This window comes from Amia ocellicauda, chromosome 3, assembly GCF_036373705.1.
Source record: "Amia ocellicauda isolate fAmiCal2 chromosome 3, fAmiCal2.hap1, whole genome shotgun sequence".
In the NCBI taxonomy this organism is placed as follows: domain Eukaryota; kingdom Metazoa; phylum Chordata; class Actinopteri; order Amiiformes; family Amiidae; genus Amia; species Amia ocellicauda.
This window is the reverse complement of record NC_089852.1, coordinates 6,762,718-6,772,545: the sequence shown is the minus strand read 5'-3', so window position 1 is coordinate 6,772,545 and position 9,828 is coordinate 6,762,718. Positions and strand designations below refer to the sequence as shown.

The 9,828-nt window shown below is 38.6% G+C and overlaps 1 protein-coding gene across 32 annotated transcripts in view; it reads left to right on the top strand.

Annotated features, from left to right (window-relative positions):
• Positions 1–8,323: 8,323 nt before the first annotated feature.
• Positions 8,324–9,828, top strand: part of cadpsa (Ca2+-dependent activator protein for secretion a) — a 110,116-nt gene continuing 108,611 nt past the window's right edge. For 7 of the 32 annotated variants that reach the window (XM_066697962.1, XM_066697958.1, XM_066697955.1 and 4 more), the window contains exon 1: positions 8,330–9,110. In XM_066697962.1, the coding sequence (XP_066554059.1) occupies positions 8,775–9,110 (336 nt within the window). In that variant the 5' untranslated portion in view covers positions 8,330–8,774. Of the gene's footprint in view, positions 9,111–9,828 lie in introns of all 32 variants that reach the window. The other 25 variants (XM_066697949.1, XM_066697947.1, XM_066697951.1 and 22 more) reach the window with 9 other exon arrangements.

The following is a 9,828-nucleotide window of genomic DNA, read 5'->3' as shown; positions in this document are numbered from 1 at the left end:
GGCGTGTTTGTCTTTAATAGATTTCTATTAAATAATGTGCAAAGAAAACGAACAACCGTGCTGGATTTGCATTCAAATACCAGTTATTTCAAATTAAAAAAAGACATAATAACAAATCTGATTAATTGGGTAATCTGATTATTTTTTAATGTGGAGTAATGCTGACTAGATCATGTATATGTTAGGTTATATACAACATTATGTCACCTTGGGCAAGGGTGTTTGCTAATACAAAGTCCTCACAGTGTATGACATGTTGACATTGTATTCATTTACAGTTCTGATTATGAAGTAAATCCCCTTTGTTCTACAACTCTAAAACAGTTGAAGGCCATTTATAATGATACTGTGATTATGGCTTGACTGATAATTCAATATCTGTCCTTCTCGTGTGCTTTATTGTTTGTAACAGTGGGTGTTCTGGATGACAGTTCCATAGAAAGCGTATTAAAAAGAGCACCCCTAAATATAACGTAGCCATGGATTCTCCAGTTTTCTCACTTCTGTAACTACTATATACAAAATAGTCTCCTTGAGCTCCCCTGTCAAGTAATGCATGATACTGAAGACCAAACTATTTCTTGTCTATCATTTATATTTTAAAATATGCACATTTCTGTAACTTAACAAAGGAATTCGGCTGAACATTTAGGCTATTTTGTGTATTTAAAGTTATGGGGGTGTCTTAACTGCTGTATAATCTTTACTTGCCAACATGATTCATGGTGTGCCATGGGCTGGGCTAGGTTTAATCTTAAGGTTTCATTTTGAATGGAAACTTCCTTACACTTACATTTAGGTTATTTTTAGAGTCATATTTTGTAAATAAAGTTGTGATCTAGGTTTCAGTTTAGCATTCCCAGCTTCACATTCCCCATTAAGATTAGGGTTGTATATCTATTGAAATAATTTAGACAGTTTATCTTTGGATTAGGCATAGCTTCATATTTATATGTTGGCTAGGGTTGTAGTTCTAGCTTTTGTAAGTGAAAAAAACATGTGTGTTAAGGTTAGGGTTAGTTTCTAGATTAGATAGTAGCTTCAGATTTTGTGTTGGTTTGGGATTAGATTCTGGCTATTGTTATACAATGGGGTAGATATATAATTGATGTTAGTTCATTTTGTAATGTATCAAGACTTTCTTTTAGACTTTCCAGGGATTTCTTTGATGGTGTCAAGATGTTTTGATTTTATTTTAGTCAATGCCAGATTAATGCTGTTTCTGCTCAGCTTCATGCTTATTGGATTCATTAAAATGTCCTGACTAACCTGAATATAAGGAATAGTTTGTAGTCATGAGTGGATCAATGTAGTTAATGGTATAATGAAAGTCATGAGGAGATTGTTGAATGATGTGTTACTATACTCTGGATACTTAACTGACATCTCCTGGCTGTATGACTAAATGACAGTTAAATTGACTATTAACAACATTATAACAAGGCAAAGAATGTGGGCTTCAGTTAAATCTTTGTATACATGTGGTTGGATTAATAACTTTGCATTACACTTTTAACTTTCATACTTAATTGGTGAGGCATTACAAATGATAAACATTATTGTCTGGTTTCACAGACCTTGTTGAGAACTAGTCTTGAACTACTCTACCTAAAATAGCATTGGGTAGTTTATGATTAGAGCTAATTTGGGTTGGGAAGCCCATTTCAGAAGCAAAGGAACTTGCATTTTTAAACATGCTTACTGAAATATAATACTACCCTATCACAGAAATTAGCACAACTGCTAATTATAGTTGTAACCAACATGGTGGATGCATACAATCATATTTATATAGACTTGGATGTTAACTTGTCAGTTTAATTAACAGGTGCATAGTTTCTGATTGGTCCTTATTCTTAAATGCATAATACTGTTTTCAGTTTTAATAATAATAATAATAATAATAATAATAATAATAATAATAATAATAATAATGTAATATACTATATAATCTATATTAAGTTATATATATATATATATATATATATATATATATATATATATATATATATATATATATATATATATATACACTCACCTAAAGGATTATTAGGAACACCTGTTCAATTTCTCATTAATGCAGTTATCTAACCAACCAATCACATGGCAGTTGCTTCAATGCATTTAGGGGTGTGGTCCTGGTCAAGACAATCTCCTGAACTCCAAACTGAATGTCTGAATGGGAAAGAAAGGTGATTTAAGCAATTTTGAGCATGGCATGGTTGTTGGTGCCAGACGGGCCGGTCTGAGTATTTCACAATCTGCTCAGTTACTGGGATTTTCACGCACAACCATTTCTAGGGTTTACAAAGAATGGTGTAAAACATCCAGTATGCAGCAGTCCTGTGGGCGAAAATGCCTTGTTGATGCTAGAGGTCAGAGGAGAATGGGCCGACTGATTCAAGCTGATAGAAGAGCAACTTTGACTGAAATAACCACTCGTTACAACCGAGGTATGCAGCAAAGCATTTGTGAAGCCACAACACATACAACCTTGAGGCGGATGGGCTACAACAGCAGAAGACCCCACCGGGTACCACTCATCTCCACTACAAATAGGAAAAAGAGGCTACAATTTGCACAAGCTCACCAAAATTGGACAGTTGAAGACTGGAAAAATGTTGCCTGGTCTGATGAGTCTCGATTTCTGTTGAGACATTCAGATGGTAGAGTCAGAATTTGGCGTAAACAGAATGAGAACATGGACCCATCATGCCTTGTTACCACTGTGCAGGCTGGTGGTGGTGGTGTAATGGTGTGGGGGATGTTTTCTTGGCACACTTTAGGCCCCTTAGTGCCAATTGGGCATCGTTTAAATGCCACGGCCTACCTGAGCATTGTTTCTGACCATGTCCATCCCTTTATGACCACCATGTACCCATCCTCTGATGGCTACTTCCAGCAGGATAATGCACCATGTCACAAAGGTTGAATCATTTCAAATTGGTTTCTTGAACATGACAATGAGTTCACTGTACTAAACTGGCCCCCACAGCCACCAGATCTCAACCCAATAGAGCATCTTTGGGATGTGGTGGAACGGGAGCTTCGTGCCCTGGATGTGCATCCCACAAATCTCCATCAACTGCAAGATGCTATCCTATCAATATGGGCCAACATTTCTAAAGAATGCTTTCAGCACCTTGTTGAATCAATGCCACGTAGAATTAAGGCAGTTCTGAAGGCGAAAGGGGGTCAAACACAGTATTAGTATGGTGTTCCTAATAATCCTTTAGGTGAGTGTATATATATATATATATATATATATATATTACAGTTTGATATCAAAATAAATGAGTTTAATGAGTTTGACTGTTTTCCTGTTTAACTCTTAGGTTCAGATTTAAAAACATGTTATTTACAAGCATTTTCTAAGTGGAATATAACATGTTAATACCACAAACTAACAATTAGCAAAACACAACAATTGACCAAGATAAATCAAAGAGTGCCATTGACAAGTTAAATGTCAAATTGTTTGTATATTATATTTCATCTTGCACTTTTTAATCAATTGATTGTCAGTGTATGTATTTATGTTTTATGAACCTTACTTAAGCTGTCCTTGAGGTAATTTAGAGGTCAGACACAAACCTAGAGGTTGTGAAAGGAATTGTGTTGTCAGCAAAAAGATGAATGCTGCTGATATGACACATTGATGGAATATCATTCCCGGGCAATACATATGCAAATGCAGGATTGATCTTTGTAAAAAAAAAAAAAAAAATTATATATATATATATATATATATGTATATATGTATATATGGAGGCCCCACCTCGCAACTTACAGGACTTAAAGGATCTGCTGCTAATGTCTTGGTGCCAGATACCACAGCACACCTTCAGAGGTCTAGTGGAGTCCAGCTCCCCCTTAACCTATGCCTATGTGTGTGTGTGTGTATATATCTACAGTGGGGGAAAAAAGTATTTGATCCCCTGCTGATTTTGTACGTTTGCCCACTGACAAAGAAATGATCAGTCTATAATTTTAATGGTAGGTGTATTTTAACAGTGAGAGACAGAAAAATCCAGAAAAACGCATTTCAAAAAAGTTATAAATTGATTTGCATGTTAATGAGGGAAATAAGTATTTGACCCCTTCGACTTAGTACTTGGTGGCAAAACCATTGCTGGCAATCAAAGAGGTCAGACATTTCTTGTAGTTGGCCACCAGGTTTGCACACATCTCAGGAGGGATTTTGTCCCACTCCTCTTTGCAGATCCTCTCCAAGTCATTAAGGTTTCAAGGTTGACGTTTGGCAACTCGAACCTCCAGCTCCCTCCACAGATTTTCTATGGGATTAAGGTCTGGAGAATGGCTAGGCCACTCCAGGACCTTACTGTGCTTCTTCTTGAGCCACTCCTTTGTTGCCTTGGCTGTGTGTTTTGGGTCATTGTCATGCTGAAATACCCATCCACGACCCATTTTCAATGCCCTGGCTGAGGGAAGGAGGTTCTCACCCAAAATTTGACGGTACATGGCCCCGTCCATCATCCCTCTGATGCGGTGCAGTTGTCCTGTCCCCTTAGCAGAAAAACATAATGTTTCCACCTCCATGTTTGATGGTGGGGATGGTGTTCTTGGGGTCATTCCTCCTCTTCCAAACACAGCAAGTTGAGATGATGCCAAAGAGCTTGATTTTGGTCTCATCTGACCACAACACTTTCACCCAGTTCTCCTCTGAATCATTCAGATGTTCATTGGCAAACTTCAGACGGGCCTGTACATGTGCTTTCTTGAGCAGGGGGACCTTGCGGGCGCTGCAGGATTTCAGTTCTTCATGGCGTAGTGTGTTACCAATTGTTTTCTTGTTGACTATGGTCCCAGCTGCCTTGAGATCATTAACAAGATCCTCCCGTGTAGTTCTGGGCTGATTCCTCAACCGTTCTCATGATCATTGAAACTCCACGAGGTGAGATCTTGCATGGAGCCCCAGACCGAGGGAGACTGACAGTTATTTTGTGTTTCTTCCATTTGCGAATAATCGCGCCAACTGTTGTCACCTTCTCACCAAGCTGCTTGGTGATGGTCTTGTAGCCCATTCCAGCCTTGTGTAGGTCTACAATCTTGTCCCTGACATCCTTGGACAGCTCTTTGGTCTTGGCCATGGTGGAGAGTTTGGAATCTGATTGATTGATAGCTTCTGTGGACAGGTGTCTTTTATACAGGTAACGAGCTGAGATTAGAGTGCTCCTAATCTCAGATCGTTACCTGTATAAAAGACACCTGGGAGCCAGAAATCTTGCTGATTGATAGGGGATCAAATACTTATTTCCCTCATTAACATGCAAATCAATTTATAACTTTTTTGAAACGCGTTTTTCTGGATTATTTTGTTGTTATTCTGTCTCTCACTGTTAAAATACATCTACCATTAAAATTATAGACTGATCATTTCTTTGTCAGTGGGCAAACGTACAAAATCAGCAGGGGATCAAATACTTTTTTCCCTCACTGTATATATATATTAAGGGAGACTGAAAATGCAGTTTTATCAAACAGAGTATAAGGTAAGGTTGATCTATCTCAGTGTTGCTGAAGAGACATCCGTGGATAACTTACTGATTGTGATTGTGATGTATGCTAATGTTTATAAATATGTAAAATTGTAAGAAAATATACATTTTGTGGGTGAAGTATGACAAGCCAAAAAAACAAACAAATTTTTTTTATCTTCAATTATATTATAACTGTTTCAGGAAGGTCATTATTGACTCGTTTGCTTGCTAGTACATTATATCCTCAATTTATGGATCACATTAAGGGTAATTTACAATACTAGATCTGTATGAGATTTTCCAAAAGCATAAAAAGGCTATATGCAACCTGTTATAGCTATTTCCTGTCAGTATAGCATCTGGACTGGAACTGATAGCATTTCAGTCTGGAGTGGTAGTTGATTGCGATATTGCATATGTGACTCTTGGAGAGACTTTACAGTTCCTGAAATCTGCAATAGGAAATATCATATCTTGAAGTAAAATACTGTGGAATATGAGAGTGGAACCCAGATCAGGAGGGCAACAGGGCACTGCACAACCAACAGTGTAGCACATAAAAACACAGCAGTGTGGCATTGTGGTTAGGGCTCTGGACGTGGAGGGATTTGGGTTTAATCCCAGGTGGGGACACTGCTGTCTTACCCTTAAGCAAGGTACTGTACCTAGATTGCTCTGGTAAAACCCCAGTTGTAATTGTATTTACAAATAATGTAATATATTGTAACAACTGTAAATGGCCCTGGATAAGAGTGTCTGCTGGAAATAAAAGAATGACAGTGCTTACTTTAAATATAATTTATGCTGTATATTCGGTGCATTTGAATTGTTTTGCACTTACTGTATTATGCATGTATGCCAGCTTGAAACTTTTTTTTTTGCTACAACTGTAAGTTGCCCTGGGTAAGGGTGTCTGCTGATAAATAAATAATATTAATAATAATGAAATGTGGGGTACAGACAAACCAGATGTATGATTTAAAATTAACTAGTAGAACAACAATAACAGAGATGTGTCCCATAGTGTGCCAACTGTACACAGAGAATAACAATGTCTTGGAAAGGCAAGGGTCAATAAGCCAATAACCAGATGCATGAATTTCCAGAGACCACTGAAATTGGGGCATAACACATCACAGACACATCCTAGAGATTGATGAGTCCTTAAATTAAATCAAATTGTTTGCTTGGGGATATGGTTCTGTTTCTCATGGTTTTCACTTTGTGCAAAATATAAGCTGATAAAATAGATAGTTATTTATATTACTAAATAAACAGTTTTCAAATGCATTCACACCCTTGCAATCAATGTTTTGTGAATACATTTTATTTTGATAATGTAATTAAGGTGCTTCCTGCAACTTGTTAATGCTTATTTCTCAAGCATACTCTACCAGTTCTCCTAGCAGAGGCTCTCTATCTCTTCCAGGATGTCTAACTTGTGCTTTCGGTTAGATTTCTTCAATTAATGCCACAGTTTTTCTACTGGATAGAGTTCTGAGGATTGTAATGGCAAATCAAAAATGTCAATGTTTAGCCTCCTTAATCTGGTTATAGATTTAGGTGTTTGGTTTTATCATGCTGGAAAGGATGCCAGGTTCACTGGAAAAAAATAATCTGATATATGTTTGAAATCCATCCATCCATCCTCAACAAGAGCTTCACTTTATGGGCCAAATGTACTGCTGGTCTGTTAATCCAAAAGCTCTCTGTTGACTTGAAAGTGATTACAATACTTTTCACTGAAATCAAGTCTATGTTTTTTTATGTCTATGTCAGCATTTCAAAATTAATAATTATGGTGGGGAGTCTTGGCCTCCTATTTTCAGTCTCACAGAATATCCCTGGTATAAAGTGGAGGGGTGAATCTTGACCATAATGTGGGGGAAAGAAAGCCACAGTAATCCTTCATCCATTTGTCAGAAAGTGTTGTGTTGCAAAGAACATTACTACAGTATAATATCTTATTAAATACATTGTCAACAACTGTCTTTTCTTCTTTTGTCTATTATCCCAATATGTCTGATATATACTGTTACCGACTTTCAAAATAAACAAAGTTGGCAAGCATCAACAATACATTTAGTAATTGTATGTATGATTAGATAATGTGTATAGTTATTTGTTATAAATTGGTGATATTGTTATTTTATAGTCATATAAACAACAACAAATATCAACACTAACTTTCGTCATCTGAACCTTAGTTCAAGATCTAACTATAATCTAACATGAAGGGAAAATGAATAAGTGCATCAGTGATTCAGTCTGAATTGAGCTTGACGTCCCATCCAGGATGTCAATCTGGTGGAAAGTACCAGTATGTGTAGTATACAGAAGATCTTTTTTTTTTCTTTCGTAACACTGAAAAGAACAAAAGATAAATATTGCCCTTAAGCTTTTCTGTTTTGAGTTTGGGGTGGGGCTGACAGCCTAGTGTCGCTTCCAAAAATATATCAATTAACATTAAAATGTACCGTGGTGTCCAACTGAGTAAACTAACCAAAGATGCACTTAAATACAAACATCTGAACATATGTTACGATTTTAGACTACATATCTAATCATTTGAGGAAAAAAGCTGTACAACTTGAAGATGTTTGCATGCTTTGGTAAAATGGGCGCAGTATATCAAGCCTTTTCCTGTCGGGGCAAGAAGCAATGCGCTCTCCGCCCCTCGCAGTCTAGCATGCGGGCGCTGTGGGGATCAGCACCTCGGTCAGCTCCGTCAGCCCCTCCGCTTCAGGCGCCGCAGAGCAGGAAGCGGCCATCGATCGCTGGCATTGACGGATCTCAGCAGGGAGGGGAGCCAGTCCATGGATGAGCCTCGATCCTGCAAAGCTCTCCCTCCTTCTCCATCCCTCCCCTTTCCATAATACCGTCTCCCTTTCACTGATCCCTGGCGGTGACTGGAGAGTTAAAGCACAGAAAACACGTAAGCAGCCACACTCGCGTTGGCAGGGGGAGGTTGCTTTACCCGTGGAGGCAGTTACACCAGGCGCTTTCAACGGCAGGAGTCCTGCTTCACCCCACCGTGGTGTTCCTGTACATAAACCGAGCTGCTTGGTTTGCAACTCAGGAATTATTATTGTGCCATCTTCTTCCGTGCAAGAAGCAAGGCTGCTGGACTTGTTACGGTCGATTCAAGCGGTGTTTCATTCGTCTACATTTTTTTTTACTATTTTGTATCTGCCAGTGTCTCTATTATTATTCTTATTATTATCATTATTGTGATTATTTCAGTTTAGCTAGGCTATACTGCTGTAAGACAAAATGTTGGATCCATCATCTAGCGAAGAGGAATCGGATGAGATCGTGGAAGAAGAAAGCAAAGAGGTGATGGCACCCCAGGCCGGAGCTCGGCTTTCCCCGAGCCGGACCAGCGAGAGCTCCGGCGGGCTGCAGCCCAGCAGCCGGAGCAGCAGCGTCCGCCCGTCCAGCCCCAGTCCCTCGGTGGTGAGCGAGAAAGAGAAGGAGGAGATGGAGAAGATGCAGAAGGAGGAAGAGGAACGAAAGAGGAAGCTGCAGCTGTATGTCTTTGTGATGAGGTGCATTGCTTACCCTTTCAACGCGAAGCAGCCTACAGACATGGCGAGGCGACAGCAGAAGGTAAGCGGAGTATAATGGGGGAAGCACCTCAGCAAACAAACACAAAAGTGCAGAATTTCACTGAGTGCATTTTGAATGCTATGGAAAAAGAAAAAATAAATTCCACAATAACCATACCTCCCCCCCTAGGTCATCTGAGCATAACACAGTCGAATTATAAGCACTGACTATATATGTGTGTATATATATATATGTTTTAATGCAAGTAAGGTCTGGAAAAATAACCCATGCACATCACAGGTAAATATACCGCTACAGGGGTCCGCATACGTAAAGCACTGTGGGACTGCAGCACCATGCATATTTGAGAGACTGTAAACTGTAGCTCACTGTATCTTGCCACTGAAGGAACATACCACACAAATTCACAAGTCCTCCCAATTAGAAAATATAAAAACATGTTTACAATACATATTTTTTCATGAGTATTTGGAAGTGACGTCACTCACTATCTTCTGAGCAGACCCCTCTACGATCAATGAAGTGATGAAAAATAGACCCCAATTAAAACAGTCATTGCTATAGACCTTACCAAAGTCATGTGATGTAGAGATTTGCAGTCAGATGCTTTTCACTGTTGCCGTTCAAAGCATGGACAACGCAGATCATGAACAAAATTGAAAAACTTGTTTTTCCTTGCGTCCTCATTTGTCCTTTAAATCATCGTGATTTTTTCTCCCCCCAAGGTGACTTTAACGTTTACATATCGAATAAGTAA